General features: G+C 39.8%; 2 protein-coding genes across 2 annotated transcripts; one reads left to right on the top strand and one right to left on the bottom strand.

Moving 5' to 3' along the window:
• Positions 1-197: 197 nt before the first annotated feature.
• tgfa (transforming growth factor, alpha) lies at positions 198-6,276 on the bottom strand. Its single transcript, XM_084038933.1, has 7 exons — positions 5,817-6,276; positions 5,010-5,186; positions 4,695-4,865; positions 3,301-3,415; positions 2,533-2,682; positions 2,270-2,361; positions 198-1,705 (listed from the first exon to the last, which is right to left on the bottom strand). The coding sequence occupies exons 1-7, from the start codon at positions 5,857-5,859 to the stop codon at positions 1,698-1,700; spliced, it is 756 nt and encodes a 251-aa protein (XP_083895059.1). The 5' UTR covers positions 5,860-6,276; the 3' UTR covers positions 198-1,697.
• Positions 6,277-6,878: 602 nt separating this feature from the next.
• Positions 6,879-14,651, top strand: LOC311032201 (solute carrier family 2, facilitated glucose transporter member 11-like). The gene is made up of 12 exons (XM_084038836.1): positions 6,879-7,007; positions 7,886-7,984; positions 8,551-8,711; positions 9,382-9,506; positions 9,613-9,742; positions 9,860-10,008; positions 10,942-11,129; positions 11,687-11,797; positions 12,419-12,520; positions 12,673-12,748; positions 12,975-13,102; positions 13,624-14,651. The coding sequence occupies exons 1-12, from the start codon at positions 6,984-6,986 to the stop codon at positions 13,840-13,842; spliced, it is 1,512 nt and encodes a 503-aa protein (XP_083894962.1). The 5' UTR covers positions 6,879-6,983; the 3' UTR covers positions 13,843-14,651.
• Positions 14,652-15,051: the final 400 nt, after the last annotated feature.

The following is a 15,051-nucleotide window of genomic DNA, read 5'->3' as shown; positions in this document are numbered from 1 at the left end:
GAAAAGTAGAGGAGCGGCAGAAAATCAGGGTATTTAAAGAGAGAGAGAAAAGGAAGGAGCTTCAGAAGTGAAAAGAAGGTCACGCGATGACTCAGACACACTCAAGAGATGGAGCAGCTGGTCGAGGAGCACATCAGTTGAAATATATGCACACACACTATTGCAATTTTAATTCTGTATTGGAAAACAAACGCAGATAAGAGAAGCTTTCCAACGGTGAAAACATACATCTGACAAAGTAAAGGGTAAATGCGTGAGATCACACTCTTCAGATGATTTTGTATTGACACTATATACAGTATATATGAATTAATGTCTGATATTTACACATGATAACATCTGAATGTAAGCATCATCGCATACTGTAAACAAGGACAAGTGTATCATCCATTCAGTCATTTTAGCATTTAAATACCATCACATTCATTTTAGATTTTTCTTTTGTTCCATAATTTCTCACAAAGCACACACACACACTTTATATCCGAGTCTGTTAGATATCATCGTTTTGTTTTCCCTCATTGATTATTGGGAAAATCTTAAATATATCTTTTAAACTAACGTTCAGAGGCGCTTTCTCTCTTTAAAAGGATTTAAATTCAAAGCAGACACAATGCTATAACACACCGCTCTAGAAATAAAAAAAAAGTGATTGGTGTTTTTAAAAAGTACAAGCATGCATGGTTAGGTGTATTAATGGTGTGCCTCTTCCCTTCAGTGCTCGTTCAGGCAAGGTTCCAAAGTGTATTTGGCATCTCTTATTATGCGGACACTTTTTCAAGTGACTACATTAAACAATAAGTGCAGTGAACACCCGGGGTGTGTGTGTCGGTACGGTTATAGCTTGCAAATGAAAGACGCCTTCAAGACACGTTCAAGTACAGCTCAGGAATAAAAAAGTAGGATATTTCAGCTCCATTAACAATGCTGGAGTCGTCAAATCAACGAAACAATATCGGAACAGTTTTAAGTTCTGCGTGGAGAGTTAGTGATTGAAGTCCACGGTTTGAATCCATCGGCAGTCAGTCCATTAAAACAATCCCTACTCCTGTCAGGTGAAGTGAGTTCCTTCTTTAAAAACAGACACTAAAACTTCATTAAAGCATCGGTTTTGCCCCCACCATCTTAAAAATGTCCTCCGTGCTTGGGTTCTGATGAAAAGTGCTCAAAGTTATTAAAAGACAAAAATAGGAATTGGGGTCTTCTGACTTGAATGAATTATTGTCGTCCCGCAGACCAGAATTAAACACCTTTCTCCTCCACAGGATGATTAATGGTCTCGCACATCATTTCTCACGTCCTCGAGTGCATCCATAAAGAGTAATCTGGACACTGAACTTTCCCCCATGTAGGATTTAGCAGCAGCTTCATCCTCAGAGCTTCAAACAAACTGCTGCACTTCTGTATGCATTCCCACAGAATCAAAGAGTGGAGTAAACGCGTTCCTACGGCGCTGTAGGTCAAACGTCCCAGTCAGTGGAGAAAAAAAAGAGAAATGTCACGGATCATTTAAACTCCAGCATCCAGCAGGCCTACCTTCGCCACAGTGGCGATAACGTTTCTTCTTCTCTTGCCAGGTCGACTTGATGAGACGTGGAAAGACGTCTTTGGATGCAATCCTGACGATTTGTGGCCGGATGGATGAGAAAAAAAACACGCCGTGATGCAAACAGCTCATGTTCCAGCAGGATGTCTTCTCAAACCACTGGAAGAGAAATAATAAATAGTAGGGTTTTTTTTCTCATAAGGATCACAAGACCTTTTAAGGATGAAGCTGATAGTATTGTATATTTAAATTACTGTCAACAAAGCTCATCTCTGTGTATCCAGCGCCTGATTTAACTTCCTCTGTGCCATAAAGCTCCATTATTTTATACAAATTGTATGAAAAAATACACAATTTAGCCACACAATTACACCAACATTGTGACAAATATTTAACATGTATAGTGTAGTTTATTTTGAGTCAATCCCACATTTACCGTCCTGTTGCTGGAAATACTAACGCACCAAATTTGGATCAACCAGCTTCTGAAAATAGTCCACATGCATTAGTTAAACCTGTTTTAACATCTTTTCTGATAGTGAAATTATATATCTGTGACCTGTTTGTTAAGTGTTACATCTCCATGGGATCAAATGGGCTTTGCACTGTGATTGGTTTTCATGGGATTTCCTGACAATTCCAGCTAATTCCCGCCTCGTTCCCTAATGTATATAACATAAGCAGTTTTAAATGAAATGAAAGAAATACAAATACATAAAGTACCACTCTCAGGAGGATGGCGGGATGCTCCATGCTTCTCTGAGACGTGATGATGTGCGTGACTCCGCCTGCGACAGTCCTGCCTCCACCAACAACTGCACAGGAAAAAACAAGTACTCAAAACTCATCAAGTTCATCATCACTCATGGGAAACTCACATATCGCTGCGGGATTATCATCCTAAAACACGATGCAGGCCAAGATCGCAGTGAACCTGTGTTATAGTTTGTAAAATATGAAAGATATGCCACAAAAATGTTACTCACTGTAAAAGTGTGCACAGCACCATGATGAGAACGCACCCGATCACACACAACACCAGCACCGTGGCAACGGCCTGCTGCCTGTGATTGGTTGCTACAACAGCGAGCAGGTCTGCATGCTCACACCTCATGCCAACAAACCCCGGATGGCACCTGGATGGGAAAGGACAGAACATTAAATTAGCTAATAGATTTTATACGTAGCTGGGGGCGGATGGGATCGGTATTTAATTGACAGGAAGTCCCAACACTTCTCTCTAAGATCAGTCAAACTCCACTGATGTCATACATGAGGAATAATATTACTGCTACGGAGCTAAAGTTCACTTTATATTATTATGATATGAATCTGTCACTATTTACAGTCGTCTGATTATACTGAAGACTACATTTATTACAGCATTAACTCTTTAAACCCATTAAAACATAGATGTGATGTCATACAGCACCTGATTTATGTAGGAATCCTTTTAAAAACAGATGACAGAGAAACACAGAGACCGTTACTGTCCCAAATAACTTTAGATGTTAGGATTTCACTGTCTTAACATGATGTTAGACATCACCGCTCAGCACAGCCCAGTCCATAATAACGGCCAAAGTGCTTTAAAATGCTATAATACCAAAATTTTACATGCCAAAAATGTAAAAGCATGTAAAATGATATCAATATTATAACTTTTTACATTCTAAGCGAAGCTACTATGGTTTAGTGAATGTCAGACAACTCCACAGTGCTGCTTTTTTACATTTAATACGGTAACAACTCACACACATGCGGGCGTCTCCTCTAGTATCAGGAAGCGACATGTGCCGTGGAAGCAGAAATGGTGGTGGGAGTCCGGACAGTCATCGAAATGAGACCGAACCGCTGCCGCCACAAACTCTGTAAAAGGTTGTAAGACAAGACATTGTTGACATTTTCAGAGAAACATAAAGGGCTTTTTGAAATAGCAAGATTTATTTCCCACTGAACACATCTACTCATAATTAAGTGGGTCACGTGAAATGACAGGAACACTTGAAGTACCATCAACCAAGTCCTTCAGTCCATGAATTTTACCTTAAAATTTGAATATTCCAAGTGCACTTAGTTCACATACACAGGTAAATATCATAAATCTAAAAATAACCTAAGCCTGCAGAGACCTGAAAAAACAGCGGGTACTAAATCCTAAAGCTGACACCCACGCCACCAACGGTAGACTGAAGCCTTTTGTTACCAGTTGCGTGTGGATTTGTGGTGGCTTACATCTCTCACTGTACCTGGGAGGGACAGTTAAGAGTCAAGAAAGGTCCTGGTGGAAAAGTCCCAGTGAGACGCTGCAAACAAAACCTCTGTCCATCAACCCTACATTAGGACTCAGCACATCCCTGCAGGCACACTCCTTTAGCAGAAATTAAATCCTTTAATACAGCTTCCCTCCCGGCAACACTATCAGTTTTCTCTCTGCCAAAAACAACAGACCAACAATACGCGATTAAATGAACAGCCCAGACAAAAACAGGTCATTTCTTCCACGTGAGCTGTACAGTCACACAAATTCCTGCATAACTGACTCAAACAAAAGTCAGTGTTCCCCGAGCATGCGGGCCAAACAGATGCACAGTGTTGCGTTCGGGGTGGGAAGGAGGATGAACATGCAGACAGATAGCTGCATTACGGCCTTCGTCACACACTCCATTCCGACGGTAAATGGGCTTTTGGATTGCAGCCTACATGTATTGTCTCCTTCTTTCAGACTCTGTGAAAGCCCTCTGTTGTCCCCGAGGCATCTGCCTACCAAGCCCTCTCCCATTTCCAAGCAAGTTTTTGGCAGTCGGACGAGAGGAACGCTGAGACAGAAACCAGCCTTTAGGGCGTGTAAGGCGTTTATTTCCCCCCTGATCATGTTTGCAGCGTTTGTGATACCGCTAAATATACCGCTCATTTCAAGAGCGAACACTTGTGCGTTGATGCACTGCAACTCAATGGCAAGCTTTACAGTGATGAGAATTCCTGCTGTGGAACAAACGCTGAAGTGGGAGCGGATCAAGGCGCTACAAGGACACATTTTATCTGACACACAGTGACTCCTTTTTTTGTCTGTTTTTGCAGAAGGCTTGACCTTGAGCCAAGTGTTGTCTCCTGCATCCTGCCATAACACGACTGTGCCGAGACTTACTTTTAACTGGAGGGATGGTCGTCGGCGTAGTCGCGGTAGTGGTGCTCCTGCTGGTCGTCGCCGGGCTGCTCGTCGAGGAGTTCGGTGCAGAAGTGGAGTTTGTATCAGTGGGAAAGCCAGTTTCGGTAATCGTTGAATCGTTTGGTTCTGCTCCAAATGTAAAGAGGGAACCTGCAGAGAGGATCATAAATGACTGTTATAAAATATAGAAATAAAAGCAAATCCCTGGATATGAAATACAGGTCTGTTTGGCTTGCAAATGAGCTTGAACTTCCGCTTCCATTTCCTCATAAGGTGACTGTATTTTCGACTTACTCCCAACCGGAGGGATGTTGGTTGTCGTAGGTGTGATAGTTGGAGTGGTGGAGCTTCTGCTGCTGGTTGATGCAGAGCTGCTTGTTAGGGTGCCGAGAGCAGCGGTGGAGTCGACGGAAATACTGGCTTCAATTATTGTTGAATTGCTCGGTCCTGCTCCAAATGTAAAAAGGGAACCTGCAGAGAGAAAAATAAATAATAATCACCACAAATATAAATATAAAAGCACCAAACAGTTCACTGGAAACTCACCATTGAGCACAGACATACTAAACGGCATATAGAAATATATATTGTGTGTGTGGTGTGATTTTCATCCAACATAAGGACATTCAGGTGTCACAAATCCAGCTGAGGGTTAGTCCCCGTATAGATATGATCATGTGACTCCGTCTTCAATGTGATATCAATGCTTCATTGAGTAACCGCTACCCAACAATAGTAACAGGGTCAAGCATCAACTAAAAGGATGAGACCGGAGCACTATAAATACATACAGCAGGTCCTGTGAAGACACGCAATCACAATACACACGGCGAGGGCAGGGGTTGTAAAAAAAGATGGGGTTTTTTTGTTTTAAATGGTAAGAAATATGATTTTTGTTCTTTTTTTCCACTATAAAAAATGATATCCATCAATATAACACTTAATTTGAAATATATTGAGCACTAAATTGTGTACTATTAAGAATCAATGACATCATAGACAACAAACCATCAAGTAATAAAACGTACCAGGGATACAATATTTAGGATTTTAGGGGTATTGTAGGCTTCTCATTAAATTTAAATAATTTAAGTTACTTACCACTTATGAGAAAAAATGTATCCCAGAAAATCCGAGTCATCATGACGACTTGTGGTCGACACTCACTTCAACTGACGGGAATCTTCTCTGCAATGTGTGTGAAGGAACACACACTCGTTATTAGTGTCGGAACGGCAGCAGCAGCGACCATCAGCACGGGAAACATGGAATCCTGGGATCACAGCGCAGAAGTGCCGACCAACGCAATGTACACACATTTGATCGACTGTCGTAGAAAAGTAATTGTAGTCGAGTTTTGTTCTTTTTTTCTTTTCTTTTTTCTTTTTTTTTGGCCAAGAGTCTCCAGCAGGATGTCCGAGCGTTTAACTTCACCGTGTTCAATTGAGGAAACCCGTGTAATCCTGTCAGAGGCTGACCAATTAGAGACAGAGAAGGAGGGTTGATAAGAGTGGGTGTCATCTCATTATGACGTCAACATGGCACAACTATGGTTTTTATTGTAGGCGATTTAAGAGGTGTCGTTTAAGCGTAATTTGTGTCATCCTACTCCATTTGCCATAATGCAAAACTATTTTTAATTAAATGTGTTTAAAATATAATAATAATAATAATAATAATAATAATAATAATAATAATAATAATAATAATAATAATAATGATAATACGTATTATTATTATTATTATTATTATTATTATTATTGTTATAACATTAGATTAATTTTGAAGATGACCTCAGATTTATTGAAAACATTATTGTATAAAGTGAAACCTCTCGCCGTGCTGGATGCTGACCATCCACCTCCTTGCACCTGAACCTGCTGCTGGATGGAAAACCTCACAAACGTCACTGCGCATGCGTAGTTGTTCTTAGGTTAAACACACGGGAAAACAGTGCGTGACATCTATTCTAAAACACGCAGTGTGAGTAAATCATTTTTTTTTTGTTTTTTTTTTGTGACTGTTGCATCAAGACTGTTGCAAATAATTCATCTACGTACTCATTTGTGCTTCATTGGGTAACACAACTGCAGCCAATAGAGGCCGTCACGCACATGCGCGTGCATGAGCGCGTGCCGCAAGGGATCGTTATTTATGTGGTGGGTTATTCAATACAACCTCTCCGGCCGTGGGCTGTGTGCTTTGTTGTCTGACTTCATCAAGTCACTTTTACATTTTTCCCCTTTGTACTACCTCATTCAATGAACGATGTCGTCTGCTGGTGCACAGAAGGTAAATTAGCACATTCTACTGTCGAGAAGTATTTTAAACTTTAATCCCGAATTCTTGCTTGGTTTGTACTGGAGTAGCAGTGTGCAGTGGATTCTTGCTGGATTACCTGCTAGTTGTGTGATTCCTACGAGGTGCTGCAGTCTGGTGTTTATTTAATGTGATTTTGCTTTACACATGACCTTGCATTGACATCAAAACAACTCAGTAGTGGAATATAATTAAGTACATTATTCAAGTACTTAAGTATCATTATGAGGTACTTGTACTTTGTTTGAATGTTTCCAATGTTTTTGTCCTACTTTATACTTTATATGCCACAATTCAGAGGTAAATCTAATTTTCACTCCACTACATATCAGCTCAGATTAAGTTAATATATCTCAACTAATACATTACAATATATTGTATATGTTAAACTACCCAGCAACACATGAAGTAATGACAATTAATAACAATTACACTTTAAAGTACACATTAATGCAATTATAATTCAGTTATATAACGTGTTATTCTGAAATGGAACATTCTCCATAATGAGTACTTTGATTTTTTTGTACTTTAAGTACATTTTGATGATCGTACTTGGAATATTTTACTTGAGTGACATTTGGAGTTCAGTATTTTTACACTGCAGTATTTCTACTTGTACCTATCTGAGTAGGCCAACAAAAGAATGTTCAGACTTAACGAGAAGAAGGGGAAGAAGAAGTCATATTGTCATATTATTGCAGGTTTTATTCTAATATTGTCTGTCTTGCATGATTACTGTAAATGAAGAAATCAAAGGGGAGAGTGTGTGATTTTAGCAAAGTAGTGGGCTACTTGAGATCAACATGTATATCCTAATATATATACTATATATCTATCTGTACAAACAGAGCAGTTCTCTGACATTGGTGCTCATGGTTGCTTCGGCAGCCTTTGGAGGAACTCTTCAATATGGCTACAACCTCGCCATAATGAATTCTCCCACAACTGTAAGTTTTGGAGTCTAATTTGCATTAATGTATGTGTTTGCAAGCAGCTGAGTTTCCAGCATTCCCAAGGGTTGAAATATAGGTATATTTAATTACTCACAGACAATGCTGTGTGTTTTAAGTTATTTTAATTTAGGTCCCCAGCTGCTAAGTCAACATTAATTGTTGTAAATTCATTCTGTAAGTGTATTTTGTGTGTGTGGTCCAGGTCCCACTGAGCTGTGCAAACCAGCATCACTGTTAGAGAGCAGCAGTTTCACATTTTGGTCACAGTGCAAATTAGCACAAACAAGAATTATGCTATTACGTGTCCAACTGTAATATTTATTGATAGAAACGAAATCTGGGTACAGGGTCTTCATATTTGCATTAAGCTGGACAACAAACTATTCTGCTAGTGTTTTATTCTGGTCATTTTATATAAAATTTACGTTTTTCTTTAAATGCTGCAAATTGATTCTGCGAGACTGAGAGTTAATATGTGTCAGCTTTAACCACTGCACTGTGTTTTTCTTTGGGTATTCCAGTGAGACTCTAATGGTTGACCGTTTCATATTTTCTTCCAGTTTATTCAAACGTTTATAAATGAGACGTTCTTTGACCGCTGGGACATCCAATTGGAGGACTACCAGGTGACTCTGGTCTGGTCGTTTATCGTCTCCATCTTCTCGCTGGGGGGCTTCGCGGGGGCTCTCATTGCAGGACCAATGACCATCCACTTCGGGAGGTAATATAGGATGCTACTTTGAAATGTTTGTTGCAACGTGGAGAAAGTAAATGATTGAAATGTTGGTACATATGCACACAAAGACATTGATAATTAACCTCTGTGTACATGCATATATGGATGGATGATATAGAGAAACACATATGCATCCATATTATATTGATAACATTTTTAATAAAAAAAAAAGGCTAAATAATATCCTAAAACAGCTGGGCACCGTAGTTTTTAGACAATGTTTTTCAAATTGGGAAATAGTGCATTTAGTGGCAGATAAATACACATTTGATGCTGTGTGTGTGTGTGTGTGTGTGTGTGTGTGTGTGTGTGTGTGTGTGTGTGTGTGTGTGTGTGTGTGTGTCTGTGTGTGTGTGTGTGTGTGTGTGTGTGTGTGTGTGTGTGTGTGTGTGTGTGTGTGCTTGTGTGTGTGTGTGGGAATGACGCTGATGCACAACATTAAAATGTACAATAATTGAACTCTATGCCTCAGAGAAATGGGATAAATCAGGAAATAAATACCTAGATAATGCCAGTAGAATCTGATTTGGGGATAAGATGAATGATTTCAATGCAATGAATCTACCAACATGGTGTCCCTTTAGTGTGGTGAAATGCAAGGCCCAGGGTATTTTGTGAGCAATCTACTCATTTTGTCATGTTCTCCTTTCCCAAGGAAGAAGTGTCTGTTGTTGAACAACATTTTCCTCATGACTGGAGCACTCTTTGCTGTTACAAGCAGAGCTGCCAGGTCTTTTGAGATGATCCTTATCTCCCGTGTCCTGGTTGGAATAAATGCCGGTATGTTCAAAAACCTGATATACTGCTGTAAGAAATAACAACAAAACTACCTAACACTTAGGAGAAAGTTGATGAACTTCACAGAAAGCCACTGTGTGTTTTGCAGGGATCAGCATGAATGTACAACCAATGTATTTTGGAGAAAGTGCACCAAAGCACCTAAGAGGGGCGGTCTCCTTGTCATCGGCAGTTTTCACAGCATTTGGTGTTGTGTTAGGACAGGTGGTCGGACTCAGGTATGGACACTGTACGCCATTTTGTTTTTGTGAAAATGGGCTTTACAAGAAAAAAAAAACATTTGCTTGTAGATTTCAAAGACGTCTTCAGTAACAACCTGGATTATTCGTTCATAGAGAGATTCTAGGATGTGAGTCGTGTTGGCATTATCTACTTGCCAGTAATGCCATTCCTGGCTTCATCCAGCTCCTTACCCTGCCCTGGTTCCCTGAGAGCCCCAGATATTTGCTCATCGACAGGGGGGACAAGGAGGCGTGTATTAACGGTGGGTACTGTCATATGACAAACCAGTGGTGGAAAGTATCTCAGCACATTAACTGTTTGTGAATACTGCATTCAACATTTGCCCTCCTCTCCAGCTCAACAACCAAATGAGAGAGAGAGAGAGAAAGAGAGAGCTAGAGAATGTATGAAGAGAAATGGAGCGAAGAAAGATGCACGAATTGGAAGAATAAATCCTTATTTTATTATTGTTTCACAGCCGTTTACGTTCCAAATCACAAATAAACACATCCACACCTGCAGGAAGGTGCTGGATCTTGAATGAATGCAACCCATGGCATGTTTCATCCTGCTGTGGTCTGTCTGCTCTCTCTGTGTCAGGCCTGTGAGTGGCAGTGTTTGAATGAGAACATGGTACACCATCATGTGGGGTCCAAATGCTCTTTGCTGAAGCCCAGAAGAGTCCCGAATGCAGCAGAATAAGAATAAAAGAGAACATACTTCTTGGGGAACCTCGAGCCAGACAAGATGTATAGTCTCTCCATCGTGTTCTGGGTCTGCATTACATTAGCCTGATAGCTGCAGTTAATAGTTACTTTGAATATTATGAATTTACATCATAAAAACATATGATATGTCTATAAAAGAAATGCATTGTTAAAAAATTAACCAGAGATACCAAACCTTTTTTGTTTTATTGCTAATTGCAAATTTCCTAAAAAAAAAAAGGGCCGAAATTCAAATTAGAAAAATCCAACTCAACTGTTACTTTTGATATATTGATTGAATTTTGATGGTCAGTACTTTTACTAAAGCAGGAGTTTTTTTTATTTGTGATGGAGTATTTATACATTGTAGTTTTGGTACTTTTGCTTGAATGAAAACATACAATGAATAATAAGATGTTGTGCCAGAGAACAACAGAACAAAAACTTCTACGGTCATTTAAGTTGTTGCTTTGTTTTTACTTGGTCAGCTTTGCGACGGCTGCGAGGCTGTGAGGTCCAGAGCAGCGAGCTCAATGAGATCCTGCAGGAACAGGCCGAGACCAAAGGCATGAAGCCCCGGCGACCCTGGGAGCTGTTTACTGATCGCTCGGTGCGCTGGCAGCTCATCTCCGTCATGATTATCAGCAGTGCCATGCAGCTCTGTGGTAACGACTCGGTAAGGAGAAAAGAATGGCACAGTGTGTTGTGTGTCTCTGTAGAACATGCTGTATAACCCATGAGGGTCAGTGTCACTGATACCGAGCTACTGTAACAGTATCGGATGTTATCTTGGCCTTCATGTCAGAAGGTTGATTAGAAATTTGAGATGATCCATCAGCGGTGTCATGAGTGGGTTCCTTTACGTTCCTGCGGGTCACATTAATAATGTACAGTGGTAATGAACCACTGTCCCTTGTGTTGGCATGGAATATTTGTGTGATTAGAGCTCATTGCTTTGACAAAAAGGCTTGTCATTTTTTGCTATGTATATATGAGAGTTAAAAACAGGTCTAAATTAAAGGTGCAACAAGTTGCCTTCTCATCAGAAAATGTCGACTAATCACTCCTGTGTTTCAGGGCTTTTAACCACATGCTTGGCAGTTTTAGGGACGGGGGCAGGGTAGTAACATAGTCACTCTTTGTACAAAATGCTGGCCTAATCCGCTTAGTAAGAGTTGAAGCAATGATGCTCTGCAGCACTCTAATATTTTCTTCTGCATTTTTTTCTTTCAGATTTACTTCTATGCATCATATGTATTTAAGGAGGCTGGAATATCTGATGATAAAATCCAATATATCACAGTTGGCACTGGTGCATGTGAATTCACAGCCTGTATAATGTGTGTAAGTATTTGTCATTAAAGCACATGTTATGTAAGCTGCTAGAGGCAAGGGGGGGACTGTTGTGAGTGTTCCACTCAAAGCTTTAACACAGAGTAAGGACTATAAACAGCCACATGTACTGTACATACAACAGGTGTTACATTTCATTTCACAGATGAGAACACTATAATGTTAAAACAATATGAACACACATTAAAAAACGTCATGATTTGGCTTAAAATGACAATGAAACCGAAAAAAAGCAACAAGAAAAAGTACTTGGTTCAGATTGGAACAGCAATGTCCTGGTCAATTGTCTCCACTGGTTGCCTGGCAACCAGGAGTTCAAGAAGTTATTGCAACCGGCCAAGAAATAGTCTGATAAAACACCCTTCAATCACTAAATATTTTATTATATATTTATTTAATTTGGGGACACTTCCACCTTGGTTCTTTATGCCCAGCCTGCTGCTAGCTCAAACTACATATTTAGCCTACTGCTCACAAGTAGGGCTAGCTACTGTGTTACAATCCATATATGTATGCATTCATCAAAAAGAAGTTCCTGATTTGTATTTGCTTGGTGGCTTCTGCTCTGGATTTTAATTAATATATAGACTCCCATATTTTTGATGTTTTCAGAATCTGCTTATAGAACGCAAAGGTCGGAGGTTCATGCTGATGGGAGGCTACATCCTCATGACCGTTTGGACTGTTGTCTTCACAATTGCTCTGTTGTTCGAGGTATCAGTCACTTTAATTGACCCACACAATAACATACATATTTAACTTCATGCTAAATCATGCATCTATCTTCAATATATCTGTGATTATTTGTTGAGATTTCTACAGTGAATGTGATTTTTGTTTTTACTTCCCTCCCCTCATTCTAACAGCATTATATATCCTGGATGCCATACATAAGCATGACCTGTATCTTCACCTACATTCTCAGCTTCGGCATGGGACCAGGTCAGTTTTCTATGTTGGGTATTTATGTGAAACACACAAACAAAATGTCATCTCAAGATATGAATAATGAAACGATTCAAGCTGGAGGAATTGTACACTTTAATTTTAGTCATGCATCTTCAGTGCAGTTTAAAAAGCACTGATAAGGCAATAATGTATGTCTCCTTCCTTTTCTAAGGATGTGATGATGAAGCAAAGTCTGATCCACATATGTTTTCTTTCTCAGCTGGAGTGACTGGCATTCTGCCCACAGAGCTCTTCAATCAGACGACGCGGCCAGCCGCCTACATGATCGCCGGCTCCATGATGTGGCTCAACCTTTTCATCATTGGGATGATCTTTCCATTTCTGGTGGTCAGTGTGTCACGCCAATCCATTTAACAAGCGTTACAAACAGTTTCATATATAAGTGTACATACTTAAAGCATTGTTACGTAACAAAGGTACTGTTTAAAACATGCTGGTTTATAGTTAGTATTCTGACAACCCCCTCCCTGTTTCTTGTCTCATCTCTACTACATCTAATCACAGACAAAAATGCAGAAAAAACATGCTTTAAATGCTGTTTTTTAAAGGGGGTTGGATTACAAGCAAACCGGCTGGTTAAAATGCAACACTAAAGACTTCTTAGAAATAGGAAAGGGCACCCTCTAGTGTCTCCCAGAGTTCAGAGTCTGAAACTGAGGAAATCAGGGACCTTTTATCAGGATGCACACGGGTTTATCTCTGGTCCTTCTGATCGTTCAAAGATATGGAATTCTGGACATGTATACATGTAGAATAGGAAACAGTGGTGGTGTTGGAGTTGAATGAGACACATTTTAGTAGTCATCTACAGCCATAACATCAGTCTAACAGCTTCCTTTCTCTTGCAGAGCGGGTTGAGTGAGTACTGCTTTGTGCCTTTCGGAGCGGTCTGCCTGCTGTCTGCCCTCTACGTCGGCCTGTTCCTGCCTGAGACCAGGGGGAAGTCTCTGTTCACCATCACAAGTGAATTCCACAAGCTCAACTTCAAAGGCCAGGATGAAAAGTGTGCGTCACAAACTAAAGCTCAGTATCAGCTGGGTGAAGTGTGTCATTCTACAGCCTTGTAGACGGACGTTTTCTCCTGAAACACACACGGTCACATCCACTGTATGCCTCACTTTCATCTGCTGGAGCTGGGAGATGTGCAACATGTGGTGAATGCTCATTTTCACATCATTGAAAGCAACTTGAATCTATTATTACTCATTATCTCGAGTGTGTTTTCTTTTACGAGGTTTTGAAGGAATTATCTTTGACGTCTTCACAACATGCTCTTATGTTTTGCTACCTGGTGTCACTGATTGACCTGGAATAGTATTTAAAACTACTGTATAATGGCCTGTGAAAACACGGAAAGCTTTTTTTAGTTAAAGAATAAAATGTTTCACTAAAGCAAAACATTTTATTCAGTTGTCATCCGTGTCACCAGCAGAGTTATTTATCCACACGAAAAGCTATGTCCTTGCTTTGTCCTGTCATTTAGAAGGTCAAAGGTCAGAGTAATCTGCGCATCAGGCCCGCCAGTTAAATGACAGATTACTCAAGTCTTTCCGGTGCTGGATCAAATCACAAAGTCTGTATTTAGATAGAAACAAATAGTCACTTTACACATTATTAAATATAAACTGAATGCATCAACGTGCACAATATTCATGAAAAATGTATCATTAGGCTGTGCTTCTAATGACTGGAATCTGCAGTTGTTTTTACATGTGTGGAATAAGTGCAATTGTTAATGCCTTACATTGTACATTTTTGTTTTAATGATCTAATTCCAAGCAAATAAAAATATCTTATATAAAGATCACTTTTAAAATCTGCTTTTTGCAATGTTATCTTTGATGCACTTTATACATAATACAGTAATAAAGTCACATTGAACACAATTGGTTTGGAGTCAAAAGAAAGTTTTATTTTCCACTGTTGGTTGTACATCAGAAAGAACATCACATAACACCAGAGTTTTTATCGCAGGCTTCCTGATATATTTTTAAAAGTCTCTAAACCCAAGGTGAGATCCACCTGGTGACATCAGTAGGACATCATCAGGGTCATCTGTCCTTCTACTTCTCACAAACACCTCAGGAAACACATCACCGACCTGGCTGAGTCACACTGGCTCCCTGTTTGTTACAGGATTCCATTTAAGATACTATTGATCATTTTTAAGCCCCTACATGGTCTGGCTCTGCTTTTCAGACCAGAGAATCAAATGTTGTAAGTATCACGGTCCAGGCTGAAATCATGCTTTTACTAATGTATCTCCAACATTTGTG

This window comes from Eutrigla gurnardus (assembly GCF_963514095.1).
Source record: "Eutrigla gurnardus genome assembly, chromosome: 2".
Lineage (NCBI taxonomy): Eukaryota > Metazoa > Chordata > Actinopteri > Perciformes > Triglidae > Eutrigla > Eutrigla gurnardus.
Note: the sequence above shows the minus strand (reverse complement) of the source record. Positions and strands in the feature narration are given on the sequence as shown.

Coding starts and splice junctions, on each gene's coding strand:
- tgfa (XM_084038933.1), bottom strand. CDS start 5,859: ATGATGACTCGGATTTTCTGGGATACATTTTTTCTCATAAGTG. Junction 5,187..5,816: donor TACATTTTTTCTCATAAGTG/GTAAGTAACTTA, acceptor TTCTCTCTGCAG/GTTCCCTTTTTACATTTGGA. Junction 3,416..4,694: donor GACCATCCCTCCAGTTAAAA/GTAAGTCTCGGC, acceptor AACCTTTTACAG/AGTTTGTGGCGGCAGCGGTT.
- LOC311032201 (XM_084038836.1), top strand. CDS start 6,984: ATGTCGTCTGCTGGTGCACAGAAG. Junction 9,507..9,612: donor CCTGGTTGGAATAAATGCCG/GTATGTTCAAAA, acceptor TGTGTTTTGCAG/GGATCAGCATGAATGTACAA. Junction 9,743..9,859: donor GGACAGGTGGTCGGACTCAG/GTATGGACACTG, acceptor ATTCGTTCATAG/AGAGATTCTAGGATGTGAGT.